This window comes from Nerophis ophidion, linkage group LG15 (genome assembly GCF_033978795.1).
Source record: "Nerophis ophidion isolate RoL-2023_Sa linkage group LG15, RoL_Noph_v1.0, whole genome shotgun sequence".
Taxonomy (NCBI): Eukaryota; Metazoa; Chordata; class Actinopteri; order Syngnathiformes; family Syngnathidae; genus Nerophis; species Nerophis ophidion.
In genome coordinates this window covers 39,444,532-39,463,338 of record NC_084625.1, presented here as the reverse complement: position 1 = coordinate 39,463,338, position 18,807 = coordinate 39,444,532, and the positions used below count along the sequence as shown (strand labels likewise).

The window sequence follows — 18,807 nt, the reverse complement described above, 5'->3', positions numbered from 1 at the left end:
CGATTCTGTCCATAACTTTTATGGACAGAATTTCTAGGCGCAGTCAAGGCGTTGAGGGGTTCCGGTTTGGTGACCGCAGGATTAGGTCTCTGCTTTTTGCAGATGATGTGGTCCTAATGGCTTCATCTGACCGGGATTTTCCGCTCTCACTGGATCGGTTTGCAGCCGAGTGTGAAGCGACCGGAATAAGAATCAGCACCTCCAAGTCCGAGTCCATGGTTCTCGCCCGCAAAAGGGTGGAGTGCCATCTCCGGGTTGGGGAGGAGCCCCTGCCCCAAGTGGAGGAGTTCAAGTACCTAGGAGTCTTGTTCACAAGTGGGGGAAGAGTGGATCGTGAGAACGACAGGAGGATCGGTGCGGCGTCTTCAGTAATGTGGACGTTGTACCGATCCGTTGTGGTGAAGAAGGAGCTGAGCCGGAAGGCAAAGTTCTCAATTTACCGGTCGATCTACGTTCCCATCCTCACCTATGGTCATGAGCTTTGGGTCATGACCGAAAGGATAAGATCACGGGTACAAGCGGCCAAAATGAGTTTCCTCCGCCGTGTGGCGGGGCTCTCCCTTAGAGATAGGGTTAGAAGCTCTGCCATCCGGGAGGAGCTCAAAGTAGAGCCGCTGCTCCTCCACATCGAGAGGAGCCAGATGAGGTGGTTCGGGCATCTGGTCAGGATGCCACCCGAACGCCTCCCTAGGGAGGTGTTTAGGGCACGTCCAACCGGTAGGAGGCCACAGGGAAGACCCAGGACACGTTGGGAAGACTATGTCTCCCGGCTGGCCTGGGAACGCCTCGGGATCCCCCGGGAAGAGCTAGACGAAGTGGCTGGGGAAAGGGAAGTCTGGGTTTCCCTGCTTAGGCTGTTGCCCCCGCGACCCAACCTCGGATAAGCGGAAGAAGATGGATGGATGGATACCTAAAACGTGTCAGAGTCCAAGAATGACAAATGTCTGTAGCTTTTTAATGTTGTTTTTTGATTGATTGACACTTTTATTAGTAGATTGCACAGTACAGTACATATTCTGTACAATTGACCACTAAATAGTAACACCCGAATACGTTTTTTAACTTGTTTAAGTCGGGGTCCATGTTAATCAATTCATATGTCAATTCAATGAGATCAGTCGCCTTGTTCCTGATCTATACACTGCAAAAACTGAAATCTAGGTAAGATTAAATATCTCAAATAAGGTGATATTTGCTTATTTCTGTTTGATAAGATAATTCTTCTTGCTGAGCAGATTTCACTTGTTTTGGTTCTAAATGATCTCAGTAAGATATTACAACTTGTTGCTGAGATTGTATGACCTATATTGAGTAAAACATGCTTGAAACTAGAATATCAAGTGTTGCAAAGCTGTGTCATCAACACTCACAAGTATAAAACTACTTTTTTAAAGTAATACTTTCTTATTTTAAGCATGAAAAAAAAATCATGACAGCCAAATGGGCTTTGGTGTTTTATTTTCAATGAAACAATAGAAAGTATGTACTCATATAGTAGTGCAGTTGGCACAGTACAGTAAACTTACAGTTAATATTCAAACATTTAACATGTCACGTTTGGAACGCATCGTGTGCACGTGTTGTGTCACCCCCGGATGCACGAGGACCAAAGACAAGCAGGATTAGCAGGTAAGAGCTGATTTTAATATACAAAATGATAAAAGAACACTTTTACAAAACAGCAAAGTAAAGGCGTGCCGGCGCGCACGAGAAGCTAATGCTAAACTAGCATCGAGTTTAAAGTGTCCACAGAAGCGCGTGCCGAGCGCACAGAAGCTAAGACGTAACTTAGCAAACGACAAGGACTTAGAGAAAATCAAACGTGCGTGTTGCATACAGCAAGTGACGAACCAAGAATGAACTGAGGTAGCAGGCAGGTATAGATACTAAAGCAAACAATTGCCAACAGGTGTGCGTAAGGAAACAGGTGAACACATCAAGTAACCATGGAAACCCAAACAGGAAGTGCACACACAAACTAAGGGATCGGAAGAGTCCAAAAATAATCAAAACACCAAAAAGGACTCAAAAACAGACTAAAGATGTGATCCGGGAACCGGATCACAACATAACATGTGACAACAAAACATGTGACATTTCTAACAATTTTGAACAGAAATAGTTCATGCACAGTCAGCATTCACACACACACACACACACACACACACACACACACACACACACACACACACACACACACACACACACATACTGTACCCCATGTGTGTTTGTGTATATATATATATATATATATATATATATATACATATATATAGACACACAGACACACACACACAGACACAAACAAACACACACACACACACACGTGTTATCATTTGGAATGGGCACCAAGTTTTTGATCATCACTTGTGGGGACCACCCTTTATACAGGTTGTGGAGGGTCATGCAAATGTCTCACATTCAAACTAACCAGTAAACATGTTTTATGGGCCAAAGCTTAAAAATCTCTTAGGCATCTTCAGAATGGTTCTGACTTTCATATGAAAAAAGTTTCCCTTTTGGGGACCTGTTTTTTTTGTCCCCATACTGTCAGAGGTCCCCTAAAGGTGAGTCTGTAAACAGAGTGATGTCCCCATTAAGTAAGGATTTCCAGAACTCACACACACACACACACACACACACACACACACACACACACACACACACACACACACACACACACGCACACGCACACGCACACACACACACACACACACACACACACACACACACACACACACACACACACACACACACAACAAATGCTCAAGCTGCATAACGATGCAAAACACTGCTTCAGACTTCCCCATAGAGATCTCCTCCTTGGCTCGTAAAAGCTTTCCCAAAGCAGCGACACATGAAATAAATATACACAACCTACATTTCACTTAATGTACTGCTCATGATGTCACAGCAAGGGTTCTCTGGTAAGCTTTCAGCACATTCGGCCCGGCCCACGCACACATACAGTATAATATGTCATTTGGATACGTAATATTGCCAAATTCTCTCTGACACATTCACATTCCAGCACGCCCCACATTGACAGCAACATTACGGGTCCGACCTACAAAATGGTTGAGTGGATATTAAATGTTTAAAACATGTGCAAACTCGATATCACACAAAGTTGTTCTACAAACCCCAAAACCAGAGAAGATGGCACGTTGTGTAAATCGTAAATAAAAACAGAATACAATGATTTGGAAATCCTTTTCAACCTAAATTCAATTGAATAGTCTGCAAAAACAAGATACTTAACGTTCAAACTGGTAAACCTTGTTATTTTTTGCAAATATTAGCTCGATTGGAATTTGATGCCTGAAACATGTTTCAAACAAACTGGCACAAGTGGCAAAAAAGACTGAGAAAGCTGAAAAATCTCATCAAACACTTTTTTGGAACATCCCACAGGTGAACGGGCTAATTGAGAACAGGTGGGTGCCATGATTGGGTATAAAAGCATCCATCCATCCATCCATCCATTTTCTACCACTTATTCCTTTTGTGGGTTGCGTGGGGTGCTGGTGCCTATCTCAGCTGCATTCGGGCGGGAAGCGGGGTACACCCTGGACAAGTCGCCACCTCATCACAGGGCCAACACAGACAGACAGACAACATTCACACTCACATTCACATTCACACACTAGGGCCAATTTAGTGTTGCCAATCAACCTATCCCCAGGTGCATGTCTTTGGAAGTGGGAGGAACCCAGAGTACCTGGAGGGAACCCACGCATTCACGGGGAGAACATGCAAACTCCACACAGAAAGATCCCGAGCCTGGGATTGAACCCAGGACTGCAGGACCTTCGTATTGTGAGGCGGATGCACTAACTCCTCTGCCACCGTGAAGCCCGATTTGGGAATCCTTTTCAACCTATATTCAATTGACTAGACTGCAAAAACAAGATAATTAACGTTCGAACTGGTTTTTGCAAATATTAGCTCATTCGGAATTTGATGCCTGAAACATGTTTTAAACAAGCTGGCCCAAGTGGCAAAAAAGACTGAGAAAGCTGAATAATCTTATCAAACACTTATTTGGAACATCCCACAGGTGAACGGGCTAATTGGGAACAGGTGGGTGCCATGATTGGGTATAAAAGCAGCTTCCATGAAATGCTCAGTCATTCACATACAAGAATGGGGCGAGGGTCACCACTTTGTGAACAATTGCATGAGCAAATTGTCAGAATAGTCTAAGAACCACATTTCTCAACGAGCCATTGCAAGGAATTTAGGGATTTCACCATCTACGGTCCTCAATTTCATCAAAAGGTTCAGAGCATCTGCAGAAATCACTGCACGTAAGCGATGATTTTACGGACCTTTGATCCCTCAGGCGGTACTGCATTAAAAACCGACATCAGTGTGTAAAGGATATCGCCACATGGGCCCAGTAACACTTTAGAAAACCACTGTCAGTAACTACTGTCAGGTTTGTCACTGACAGTTAAGTTATGTTTTGGTCTTTCCTCTGTTTGTCTTTATTTCCTGTCAGCACTCTTATTTTGGTTGTTTCCTGCTTTTCTCCTTGAGCGCTGTTTCCCCTCAGCGGCGGCTGATTAGCACCTGGCCACACTTGCTGTCAATCAGCCGGCTGCTATTTAAACCTGCTTTGCCCTCCAGTCAGTGCTGGGGTATTGTCATTGTCGTAGTCGTTGTAGGTGTTAGCTGTATTCTGGTTCCTGATACATATTTGTAGTTTGCTGTCTCATAGCTCCTAGTTTCTTGGTTTCCTGTTAGCTTTATCCTGTTAGCTATTTCCTGTTTTCCTATTTGCGGATTCCGGTTCCCTGTTTGTGTTTTTTTCTTAATTTTTGAACATTAAATCATGTTTTCCTGCACCAAGCCTGCCATCTCTGCATCTTGGGGTTCGTCACCAACACCTTGTGACAACTACAGTTTGTCGCTACATGTGTAAGTGCAAGTTAAAACTCTACTTTGCAAATCGATCCAAGCAACGCCCCTGCTTATTTCAGCAAGACAATGCCAAGTCACGTGTTACAACAGCGTGGCTTCATAGTAAAAGAGTGCGGGTACTAGACTGGCCTGGACTGTAGTCCAGACTCGTCTCCCATTGAAAATGTGTGGTGCAATATGAAGCCAAAAATACCACAACGGAGACCCCGGACTGTTGAACAACTTAAGCTGTACATCAAGCAAGAATGTGAAATAATTCCACCTGAAAAGCTTCAAAAATTGGAATTAAAAGGAAAAGCCATGTAACACAGTGGTAAAAATGCCCCTGTGCAAACTTTTTCCAATGTGTTGCAGCCATTAAATTCTAAGTTAATGATTTGCAAAAAATAATACGTTTCTCAGTTCGAACATTTAATATCTTGTCTTTGCAGTCTATTCAATTGAATATATGTTAAAAAAGGATTTGCAAATTATTGTATTTTGTTTTTATTTACAATTTACGCAACGTGCCAACTTCACTGGTTTTGGGTTTTGTATTTAGGTTGACATTTTGGTTGGCGTCTGATCTTATACACTGCCTGTCATTACACTAACAAAACATGATCTTGGCATTGGTCCCTTTCACACGTTCATCATCCTTCATTGTGGTGACTAATGTGTCAATCACATGTCAGCTGGACTGACCAGAATGACATCAGAAGAAAGTTTACAGAGGACCACTCCAACTACTGATAGGGATGGGTACAGAATTCAGTACTTTTACAGGTACCAGCTCAACACCAGGTGCCAGATACTGATTCATGTAAAGTCAAACAGTGCCATATTTCCATATCTTTCTTGCACGAGACGCTGCCTCTAATGAGCGTTGTCATTTTCCATACTAACAAAGCAAGCATGTCTGTTAGAAAACACTCAAAAGTAAGACCTCACTTTTCAAAAATGCGCAAGCTCTGTGCTATTTGGATATTGGATATGCTCTGTACAGTACAAGATACTGATTAAAATTCGCGATTTTGCAAATGGATGCACGTTACAATCAAAAAGCAGGTGTGTAATAAGTACAATACTTATAGCATAAACACTTTATAGGACTCATGAGACAAGACTGGCACATTTAACTCAATGGCAAAGATTACTTCCTGGCTACGGCAAAGCACCTAGGACAAACTGAAATGAATGCGTACTTGTAAGTGATACAAATGGAGAAAACAGTTATCATTACAACTCACTGTTAAATGTTACGTTAAAAACGATTCTAACCAATGAAAAAACACAAAACACACACAAAAGTACCAACAATTAGTACTGAGTACTGTTATCGATAACTGGGTACCGAGAATTGGTACCCAGCAATTTAAAATGAGAAAGGTAAAACATTTTCTATATATATATTTTTAAAAACTGGTTAAATATCCATCTATAAACATAGCTCGGTTGGTAGAGTGGCCGTGCCAGCAACTTGAGGGTTCCAGGTTTGATTCCCGCTTCTGCCATCCTAGTTACTGTTGTCATGTCCTTGGGCAAGACACTTGACCCACCTGCTCCCAGTGCCACCCGCACTGGTTTAAATGTAACTTGGATATTGGGTTTCACTATGTAAAGCACTAGAGAAAAGCGCTATATAAATATAATTCACTTCACTTCTATGCCACTTGTCCCCATCAGGGTCTTGGCTATACCGTGTTGGACAATATTTGTTCGAAGTTTATCTGATATAATACTTTTTCAATGAAAAAATAATATTAAAGTAAACTGTATTGAACAGGATATGTGTTTTCAATGATTGATTGATTGATTGAGCTCAGTTTATTTACACATGAACACACTTACAGTATAAATACATCACACATAGTTTCACATCATTTCCCTTTACATCTTGTCCAAAAAGGAGTAGGAAGAAGCAAAGCTTATTTAATCCTACCCTTTTTCCACTTCAAAGCATTTACACATACATATGTTCATTTACTGTCTTATTTTTGTGAATCGGTGAATGATTAATACAGCAGTTATTGTAATATATAATTAAATCAATCATTATTAACATACTAAGATGACAAATATCCCGTTTTCAGTAAGGTTGAAGGTAGAGATGTCCGATAATATCAGACTGCCGATATTATCGGCCAATAAATGCTTTAAAATTAAATATCGGAAATTATCGGTATCGGTTTCAAAAAGTAAAATCTATGACTTTTTAAAACGCCGCTGTACAGAGCAGTGCACAAGTACAGAGCAGTTGTGTCTCCCAGTCACCAGCACCTCTCCTCTCCCACACACAACACAGGAGTTGCAGCACGACTGCAGCATGAGAGGTTTACTGGCGACGCTTGATGACCTCATCAAACCGCCGTGAGCGGAGCATAACAACAACAAGAGTGTGTTGTTGCCGGTGCTGTAGCCTTGGTTAACAAACCAGCTCGCTCGGTGACTGACTTACGACGTGGTTTAGGATTATTTAAAAGTGTCTCTGATCAATAAAAAAAATGGGAATTTGCACTGACTGCAAACACTTGGTTATGCAAAGAGGAACCAAGACGTCTTTCTTTAATACCAGCAATTTGATCTTCAAGATGGATGAAAATCAAACAGCGAAAACATGTAGTACCACACAGTTGTCGCTTATAGACTCCGCCGAGAACCAACAAAAATACAACAAAAAACACCCCTGTCTCAACGCAGCATTTCAGAAGCTCTGACTGACTGGTAGGCCACTTCAAGCACTCACCACTAGCTTGCAGCATATTTGTGTTACTCATACAAATACGTTAGAGCAGGGCAGATTGAGCTCAGTTTATAATTTCCTGTTATACAGGCAGTCTTGCACTAAAGGAGGACTATGTGATTGTTTACTTTATTACTCTAGTATACTCTGGACTGAAGCCGTGTGTCTTCATTGTTTTTGTAGCTGTTGTTTTGAGGCATGTTTAAAAAAATGTTTTAAATAATGCACTTTGTGAAAGTCAAAGAATAGTACTTCCCATAGTTGTAGTGGGTCTCAGGGAGAGCAGGTCCCAAATTCCTAGCTGCTGTTTTAAGGCATGTTAAAAAAAATAATGCACTTTGTGACTTCAATAATAAATATGGCAGTGCCATGTTGGGTATTTTTTTCTCCATAACTTGAGTTGATTTGTTTTGGAAAACCTTGTTACATTGTTTAATGCATCCAGCAGGGCATCACAACAAAATTAGGCATAATAATGTGTTAATTCCACGACTGAATATATCGGTATAGGTTAATCGGTAATTAAGAGTGGGGCAATATCGGAATGACGGATATCGGCAAAAAGTCGTTATCGGACATCTCTAGTTGAAGGTATTTCTTATAATACTTATTCTTTGTACTTTGTAAGTACTATTAATTTGAACAACCTCTTAAACTGGATCATATCAGTACATCAATTTATTTGTTTAATCCATTGCATAGTTTATTTCCACATACTGATATGCTAAAATTTTTAGTGTTGTACATGCATACAAATGTTTTAAGTTAGTTTTTTCTCTAAGGTTTTAATTCTCCTCTTTAGTTGAGAAGAACTGTTGGGCAGGTTATAGTTTGCTTTGTGCATAGTTTTAGCTGTTTGCAATTTTACCACATCGTTAGACTTGAGTATTTTTTTATTGAATAAATGAATGTTTTCCATGTTCTCTATATACAATATTATGTATCAGTCTAACTGATGTTTTTTGTAACACAGTTAGTGAAAGAAGCGCACATTTGTGGTTGTTTCCCCATATTTGTGTCGCGTTCGGAACGCATAATGATGCGCGAAGGTATCACCCCAAGATGCAATGGGACCAGACAGGCAGGATTGCAGGTAAGAGCTGATTTTAATATACAAAAGATAAAAGAACACTGATGCAAACCGAAAATAAAGTGCATGCCAACGCACGGAAAGCTATTGCTAATATTAGCAGACTGTCCAAAAGGCGCGTGTCGAGCGCCCGAAAGCTAAGACGGGACTTAGCAAGCCAAAAAGGACTAGATAACCAAAACATGCGTGTTGCATAAAGCAAGTGACGAAACAGGACCGAACAAAGGGAGGAGGCAGGTTTAAATACAGAAACAATAATCATAAACAGGTGTGCAAACGAAGGCAGGTGAACAAATCAAGTCGCCATGGTGACAAATATAAACAAGGAAGTGTACAAACTAAGAATCGGAAGAGTCCAAGAACAAACAAGATAAACAAAAGGACTCAGCAATCAAAAAATGTATGATCCGAGCGGCGGATCCTAACAATTTGTGGATAAAAACTCAAATACGGTAACGTTAGCGAGCAGTAGAGAACGTTAAGTGATTTTTGGACTAAGACAAATTTTGCTTTGTTCATTATTGAAGTGAAGTGAATTATATTTATACAGCACATTTCTCTAGTGACTCAAAGCGCTTTACATAATGAAACCCAATATCTAAGTTACATTTTTAAACCAGTGTGGGTGGCACTGGGAGCAGGTGGGTAAAGTGTCTTGCCCAAGGACACAACGGCAGTGACTAGGATGGCAGAAGCGGGGATTGAACCTGCAACCCTCAAGTTGCTGGCACGGTCGCTCTACCAACCGAGCTATACCACCCCATGAAATGTAGCTTGCCACCTTATGGTGTATATTTTTTGTATGAGGTTTTCCAGTGATCTTTACATATTTCTTCACATATTTGATCATATTTCAATACTGTGTAATGTATCTTGACTTCATCATTTGATTTTTTTTAAAACACTAAATATCATAGTATGGTACTAATATCCATAAAATATTGCAACATTTTACATTTACACTCTGATATCATAAATGTATGTGCCTGAAGTAACTATGTGGGAAATACGGTATTTGGTATTGCATCAGTTCAAACGTGAAAGGTACTAACCCTAATCCCTGTACTACTACAATTACATACAAAATACAATTACAATACGAGAACTTTAATGATCAGTTCCGGTTAAACGCTGTAGTGTAATGAGAAAAAAAGGTGTACAAGTTTGTAGTGTAAGAAGGATGAGCAGCAGGTAAATATTGTTACTATTGTCCAGTGTGTACAACAACAGTAATCGATTTGTAAAAGTTATAACATGTGTAGTACACTGAAAAAATAAGTACACAGTAAGTACAGTATAGTTATTTGAATATACTGATGAAGTTATTCCAATCCAACTCTAAAGGAATGGAAACATCTTCCAGTTAAATATGGAATATTCTAGTCCAGGGGTCACCAGGTAGCCCGTAAGGACCAGATGAGTCGCCCGCTGGCCTGTTCTAAAAATAGCTCAAATAGCAGCACTTACCAGTGAGCTGCCTCTATTTTTTTAATTTTATTTATTTACTAGCAAGCTGGTCTCGATTTACTCGACATTTTTAATTCTAAGAGAGACAAAACTCAAATAGAATTTGAAAATCCAAGAAGTGAAGACTTGGTCTTCACTTGTTTAAATAAATTTTTTTTTTTTTTTTTTTTACTTTGCTTGTTATAACTTTCAGAAAGACAATTTTAGAGAAACAAATAAAACCTTAAAAATGATTTTAGGATTTTTAAACACATATACCTTTTCACCTTTTAAATTCCTTCCTCTTCTTTCCTGACAATTTAAATCAATGTTCAAGTAAATGTATTTTTTTTTTAATTGTAAAGAATGATAAATACATTTTAATTGAATTATTCTGTTTTTTGACAAGGAATATTAGTGAAATATTTCTTCAAACTTATTAATATCAAAAAAAAAAAAAATGTTTTATGCCAAATCTAAAAAAAATTGTAGATTCAAATGTAAATCTGATTTCAAAGTCTTTTGAATTTATTTTAAAATTATTGTTCTGGAAAATCTAGAAGAAATAATGATTTGTCTTTGTTACAAATATAGCTTGGTCCAACTTGTTATATATTCTAACAAAGTGCAGATTGGATTTTAACCTATTTAAAACAAGTCATCAAAATTCTAAAATTAATCTTAATCTGGAAAAAGTACTAATGATGTTCCATAAATAATTGTTTTAATTTTTTTTCAAAAAAATGAGCTAGTTTTTCTCTCCTGTTTTTCGGTTGAATTTTGAACTTTAAAGAGTCAAAATTGAAGATGAACTATGTGTCAATTAAATTTTCATTTTATTCCTGTTTTCTCCTCTTTTAAACCGTTCAATTAAGTGTTTTTTTCATCATTTATTCTCTACAAAAAACTTTTCTTAAAAAAAAGTATGACGGAATGACAGACAGAAATACCCATTTTATATATATATATATGTATATATATATATATATAAATGTATTTACTAAAGGTAAATTGAGCAAATTGGCTATTTCTGGCAATTTATTTATTTAAGTGTGTATCAAACTGGTAGCCCTTCGCATTAATCAGTACTCAAAAAGTATCTCTTTCAAAAAGGTTGGTGACCCCTGTTCTAATCCCTGCAACATCTTCCATGTCTGTGGAATTTTAATTTTAATTTTCCCGAAGGAACTCACCTGAAGGAATCAATCAATAAAGTACTATCTATCTATCTATCTATCTATCTATCTATCTATCTATCTATCTATCCATCTATCCATCTATCTATCTATCTATCTATCCATCTATCCATCCATCTATCCATCCATCTATCCATCTATCTATCTATCTATCTATCTATCTATCCATCCATCCATCTATCTATCTATCTATGCCATGCTTATTTATAATTGACTTACATTATGGTGATTTGCTGCCACCCTCTGGCTTGAGCTGACACTACAGCTGACATTATTTTTAAATATTTAATTTAGCATGCTCATTATTCTGCATAAACTAATGCATGGAATTATTATTCCTGCAAACACTTGTTAATATTTTCCATTTTCCCCATTTATGTTATTGTTATCCAGTATTGCATTCACAGCATAAAGGTACTGTATATGTACAATATGTTATTGTTCTGTCTTGAAACCACATTTGAAAACACAGATGTTGTTGGAACATAACAACAGAAATGTGGATTATCACACATGTATGCACTAACACAAACACACACACACACACACACACACACACACACACACACACACTTGTGTTTGGAGCGTGCCATCTGCAACTCTCCTACTGTACATGATTACATTATTCTGTTGCATCATCAAGCCTGGATTATTTTCCGTTGACTTTCCCATTTTTACTGAAAGAGAAAAACGAAGAAAACAGAGCATGATCGGATAAAAAAAAAAAATATGATCAAACCATTCCCTTGTCCTTCAGTAACTCTCTGTAGAATAATGTCCCAACAAAGAGCTTAACTTTAATCTTTATGGGGTTTTTTTTCATCACTGTTCACATACATAGATAAAAGTGGTAGAAGTGGTGTTGTGTAAAGTTGTTGTGATGTCATGTATGACGTGATACAAACCATGGTAATCAATATTAACTTGTTATTAACAGTCAGTAAAACAAGTATTCCTGATTTTCTAAGTTCAACAAAAATATGAACACTCTCAAATATTTGTGGTATTTTTTTGTAACCGAGGCCAAATGTAAAATATTCCAAAAAAATCGCTAAAAGTGAATAAATAAAGGTAGTAAAATACATTTAAATACATTGGTATTTGATTTACTTGAAGGAATATTTAAAAATACATGTTATATTTTCTGAATTCACATTGTGTTCCTCTGTAAGAAAAAAAGAAACACTTGACATAAATATATTTATTCGTCGTTACTTTAATTTTGTATTTTCTTGAGGGAATATCACTATGTTACTGTGGAGGGGGGCGTAGTTTGCGGGGGTGCCGCTGAGCGGGGTGTGTAAGGACCAGCCTCGAAGCCAGCGGCAGGTGAGTAGATTGCCCAGCTGGGACTGCTTATTTAATCACCTGTTGCCTTTATTAGCAGCAGCCGGAATGAGACACAAGCAGAGACACGCCGGACTGAAAAGTCTTGAATATATATTGCTGGAAGGCAAACCATAGTTGTGTATGACAATTAAAAGACTTGCTCCAACCTGTATAACGGGCTCAAGAAGATCTATCGGCGTCAGAAGAACCCACCACACTTGAGACTTCCACAGTCTAATTGTATTTTTTTATAATTTTTCCCCCACAAATTATGATTATAAAAAGATTTTGAATGTTATAACAATGTTAATGTACAAATGTTGAATGATTGTTGTATAAAAAAATACTGAAAAAAATAAATTAATTTGTGTTTCATTGACAAAAATATACAAATTAAGTAATAAACTATATTCAATGTTATTTATTTGTTTTATTTTTTGAAACACAGATGTCCAAAAGAGTCTGGAAAATACGAAATAAACCGTCTTCTGAATTTTTATTTTGCGATTTTTCTCTTTTTTTTTTTTTACAATGCAAACACAGAAAAAAATAAAGTTAGGAATTCTTAAGAATTTAATTAAAAACTTTATTTGATGTCATATTTTTCTGAATTGTTTTTCCCTACTCTGTCTCACCATATTACAGTAAAGCAACAATAAAAGAAAATAAAAAAAAGACCAAATAACTTTTATCCGACTGCAGAGAGAATCATATAAGGATTATTATTTACTCGTTAAAAAAATGTAAATGTCTGTCGTAATAATTTCAATTCTTTTGTGCATTTCATGAATGCGATTCAGCAAGTTAGCGTCTGTAAAATGAGACAAAAATAGGGAGAGAACAAAAGTGGTGTTCATGTCTGGAATATATTCCGAAAACATCAAACATCCAAAAGGTATTTTCAACGATAAAATATAGGTCAGGAAGAAAAACAAGAAGCACGCTGGTGTCATAAAGTAACTCATCCTTCCAACCTCAATTTTCAAAAAATGGCCGGGCTGAAGCACAAAAACCCTTGAACAAATTGCGTTCATCTCAAAGTGACCGAAGAGATTGAACATCACCTTGTTATAAAATCACTTCCTGTCAAAGCGAATGTATTCAACACGCTAGAACATCACAATCAGCAACACAGCAGAGATGACTTCCATACAAAACAAGCACACCCGCACAAGCTCCGCCCCTTTCTTTCCCACCTTGTATCAGGAGTGTCCAAACTCTTGTCAGCGAGTCACGCATAAAGAAAGAAGTAATAATGAAAGAAATGTGCGTCTTGTTTCATTACTTATTATTAAAAACACCAAAACAATATTTTAGCTCGGTCTTGTACTGTAAGGGACAAATACAGTGGAACACGTTTATGTCATCGACCCTTGAAATGGCAATCTGGCGTCGTTGTAAACGTAACCAAACGCACCCATTTTCACCACAGATACATGTTTGTACAAACCCGGTTTCCATATGAGTTGGGAAATTGTGTTAGATGTAAATATAAACGGAATACAATGATTTGCAAATGCTTTTCAACCCATATTCAATTGAATGCACTACAAAGACAAGATATTTGATGTTCAAACTCTCAAACTTTTTTTTTTTTGGCAAATAATAATTAACTTAAAATTTCATGGCTGCAACACGTGCCAAAGTAGTTGGGAAAGGGCATGTTCACCACTGTGTTACATCACATTTTCTTTCAACAATACTCAATAAATGTTGGGGAACTGAGGAAACTGATTGTTGAAGCTTTGAAAGTGGAATTCTTTACCATTCTTGCTTGATGTACAGCTTAAGATGTTCAATAATCCGGGGTCTTGTTGTCGAAATTTTACGCTTCATAATGCGCCCCACATTTTTGATGGGAGACATGTCTGGACTGCAGGCGGGCCAGGAAAGTACCCGCACTCTTTTACATGGTTTTGCTGAAATAAGCAGGGGCGTCCATGATAACGTTGCTTGGATGACAACATATGTTGCTCCAAAACCTTTTTGGACCATTCAGCATTAATGGTGCCTTCACAGATGTGTAAGTTACCCATGCCTTGGGCACTAATACACCCCCATACCATCACAGATGCTGGCTTTTTAACTTTGCGCCTATAACAATCTGGATGATTATTTTGTGGATACCACGTCCACAGTTTCCAAATATAGTTTGAAATGTGGACTCGTCAGACCACAGAACACTTTACCACTTTGCATCAGTCCATCTTAGATGAGCTCAGGCCCAGCGAAGCCGGCGGCGTTCCTGGGTGTTGTTGATAAATGGCTTTCGCTTTGCATAGTAGAGTTTTAACTTGCACTTACAGATGTAGCGACCAAATGTAGTTACTGACAGTGGTTTTATGAAGTGTTCCTGAGCCCATGTGGTGATATCCTTTACACACTGATGTCGGTTTTTGATGCAGTACCGCCTGAGGGATCAAAGGTCCGTAAAATCATCGCTTACGTGCAGTGATTTGCCCAGATTCTCTGTAACTTTTGATGATTATACAGACCGTAGATGGTAAAATCCCTAAATTCCTTGCAATCGCTCGTTGAGAAATGTTGTTCTAAAACTGTTCGACAATTTGCTTACAAATTGGTGACCCTCACCCCATCCTTGTTTGTGGATTACTTAACATTTCATGAAAGCTGCTTTTATACCCAATCATGGCACCCACCTGTTCCCAATTAGCCTGCACACCTGTGGGATGTTCCAAATAAATGTTTTCATGAGCATTTCTCAACTTTATAAGTATTTATTGCCACCTTTCCCAACTTCTCACATCACGTGTTGCTGGCATCCAATTCTAAAGTTGTGATTATATGCAAAAAAAAATGTTTTTTATCAGTTTGAACATGAAATATGTTGTCTTTGTAGCATATTCAAGTGAATATGTGTTGAAAATATCATTGTATTCCGTTTATATTTACATCCAACACAATTTCCCAACTCATATGGAAACGGGGTTTGTACAATGTACAGGGTTTTACTTGCCTATGTTCAAACACAGTGTTACTATTCAAACTGTGTATAATGTTACAATGTTACATACAGACTGCCTTGTTTTTAATGAATACTTAGGCCTGTTACGCCACTGCATTTTAACATTGCTCATTAGGGCGGCATAACTCGGTTGGTAGAGCGGCCGTACCAGCAACTTGAGGGTTGCAGGTTCGATTCCCGCTTCCGCCATCATAGTCACTGCCGTTGTGTCCTTGGGCAAGACACTTTACCCACCTGCTTCCAGTGCCACCCACACTGGTTTAAATGTAACTTAGATATGTAAAGCGCTTTGAGTCACTAGAGAAAAGCGCTATATAAATATAATTCACTTCGCATATCATTCACACTCATTAATAAGCTAAGCTTTTTTCTGAGGTGGTACTTGGTGAAAAAAGTTACAGAACCATTGCTCTAAATTATTAATAGCATAAAACATTTTTTTTAACCGCACAACTATAGCAAAACCTGTGTTCTAATATTTGTAATCACAAAGGGGGTTAGTGTTTAGCTGTTTAGCTTCATGCAGGTACTTTTTAGTTATAAGAAGAAGACGATGAGTCAGGACTCAATTAGACAGGTTGTCGACATAAGCAGGGGCGACCTAAACGGGTTCCACTGGAATAAAGAAAAAGACAAAATCCCAAGGACCAATAAGACTGCTTGGATGTTGGACACTCCTGCCTGACACGCTGATATCAAAAATAAAATGTGTCCTACCTGCGTGACTTTCTCGGTCACGTGGTGCGTGCGGTCGATGAGTTTGCAAGGTGCAATGATGTCCATCTCGCCTGAGGGCAGAGCTATGAGCGGGTCCGGTTTGAAATCCACAAAGTTGAGGGTGATCTGAGGAATTTTGGAGATGGCACGGTACCGCATGAGGTCAGAGTCTGACGTGGAGTTCAGTATGTTGGACTTACTGTTCACTGCACCTGCACACAGGTAAGTAAACAAAGTGGTCACAAGTCTAAGGTGAAAAAAGGGCTCAGTGATTATTTTTTTCCCGCACCGGTGCTTCCCGGCCGTGTGCTCGCTCTCCGGTTTTTCCGGTCCCAGTCGGGCCTCATGGCCTCGATCTCGTCGACAGAGGAGGCGCGCCGCATGCTGTGGAAGCTTTCCCGCGAGCGGCTACGTGACAGAGAACAGTTGGAGCCTGAGGCGTCCTGGTTGAGGCTGAGGCGGTGGTGCGATGCTACGCAGGGGGACGACTGGGTGAGGGGTCCCACCAGGTGGATTACGTGGGGAGGAGGCGGCTGGGGGAGCGCCGGACACACGGAGCGCAGTAAAGTGCGCCGGTCCTCCACGTGGTCTTCTGGCCAACTTTGTAGACCGGACCTTCAAAAATACAGAAATATCATATTACAATTTGAAACATGCTGAAAAAACTAACCAACGAAATTAAATACGGAACTAAAGCTATGGTGTGTTTAAAACACAGAAAAAATATGTCTCGGAGTATGGCTAGATACTAGGGGTGTAACGTGTGATAACAAAATTACTTGTACTTGTTTTAATTGATGATGTTCTTTGAACGGGTCGCCAAAAGTTGTTCATTGGGCTCAGGAATGTGACACTTAGCAAAAGATCTATTATCTGATCAAGCTCTGTCTCCTGTGTCTTTGATGTAACATGTGGACTTTAGTTGACCTGGACATATGTGTCATCTATTATTGAGCCCCAACAGAGCTAAATTGTTCTCCTTTTCGGAGTGACACCCCCCCCTTCTCGGCAAACGACACCCTCTCCTTCTTCACAGGACTTTGGGTATTCATTCCACTGGTGTACTGTATGTAAATGAGCATGTCAAATTCTAAAGGAGTTAGAACAAGCTGGAACGAATGGATGTGTCGTTCTGGTTTGGTCTCGCTTTGCAAAGCTTGTTATTATTTGTTTGTTACTTTAATAAATCATTTTAAAGCTATTTGTCCCTAACGGATCGTCTTTAAGAAATTCCCACGACAAACGGTACGTGTATTTGTATTGAACCGTTTCGGTACGGGGGATTCAGTTCGGTACGAGGGTGTATCGAACGAGTTTGTAAACCAAAGTCTTAACAAGCTGCTCTGCTTTCTGCCTCTGTCTGAGCAGTGAGCACCCAGCATTGTCCCGCCCACACGACCATCTGATTGGTTACATACAAAGCCAATCAGCAGTGCATATTCAGAAAGCATGGAGTCAGTGCTCCGGCGTCGAGATGAGCACATTTAGCAGGTGAGCAGCTGACGTCGTACACTCCCCAAATTATGAAAAACACTTCCCAGTCACAACTATTACAAACATCACTATGAGCCCGTTGACCTTCTAGAAACTTAAACTGCAGCTCAGCTCGCTCATAGTTCTGGCTTGAGGTGAAGGCTAATTAGCTTTAAGCGTTACGTTAGCTCATTTTGCTGTGTGTGTGTGTGTGTGCACGTGTGTGTATAATAAAGGTCAACTACAGACTTCCCAAATGCTGTAATAAATTAAGCATGATGAGTTGACTTGAAACTGTTTAATGTTGCACTTTTTATATGTAGAAGAAAGGTTTAGTCATTTTATTTAATCAAAGCAACAACTTGAGGCAGTTTAATGTGGATTAACGTGGGCAGAATTATTATAGTGTTCCCAATGTTAAAAGGATAAGGCCATTGTTTACACATTTGGTAAATAAATAACCAAACAATTTATGTTTTGTAGTTTTATAACTGTACCGAAAATGAACCGAACCGTGACCTCTAAACCGAGGTACGTACCGAACCGAAATGTTTGTGTACCGTTACACCCCTACTAGATACACTGCAAAAACTGAAATCTAAGTAAAATCAAATATCTCAAATAAAGGTGAGATTTGCTTATTTACTGTCTGATAAGATAATTCTTCTCACTAAGCAGATTTTATGTTGGAGTGTTTTACTTGTTTTAAGTGTTTTGGTCCTAAATGATCTCAGTAAGATATTACAGCCCATTGCTGAGATTTCATGACCTATATTGTAGTAAAACATGCTTGAAACTAGAATATCAACTGTTGCAAAGCTGTGTCATCAACACTCACATGTATAAAACTGATTTTTCAAAGTAATTTATCTGAAGCATGAACAAAAAAATCATGACTTTGACACGATTACGTCTCATAATT

The 18,807-nt window shown here is 38.9% G+C and overlaps 1 protein-coding gene across 1 annotated transcript in view; it reads right to left on the bottom strand.

Annotated features, from left to right (window-relative positions):
* The window catches only part of kcnh2b (potassium voltage-gated channel, subfamily H (eag-related), member 2b), a 329,910-nt gene extending 312,838 nt beyond the window's left edge, over positions 1–17,072 (bottom strand). Inside the window, exons 1-2 of the mRNA XM_061922161.1 lie at positions 16,702–17,072; positions 16,413–16,624 (exon numbers count right to left, since the gene is read on the bottom strand). Coding sequence (XP_061778145.1) covers positions 16,413–16,624; positions 16,702–16,795 — 306 coding nt within the window. The 5' untranslated portion in view covers positions 16,796–17,072. The remainder of the gene's footprint in view (positions 1–16,412; positions 16,625–16,701) is intronic.
* Between the last annotated feature and the right edge of the window lie 1,735 nt (positions 17,073–18,807).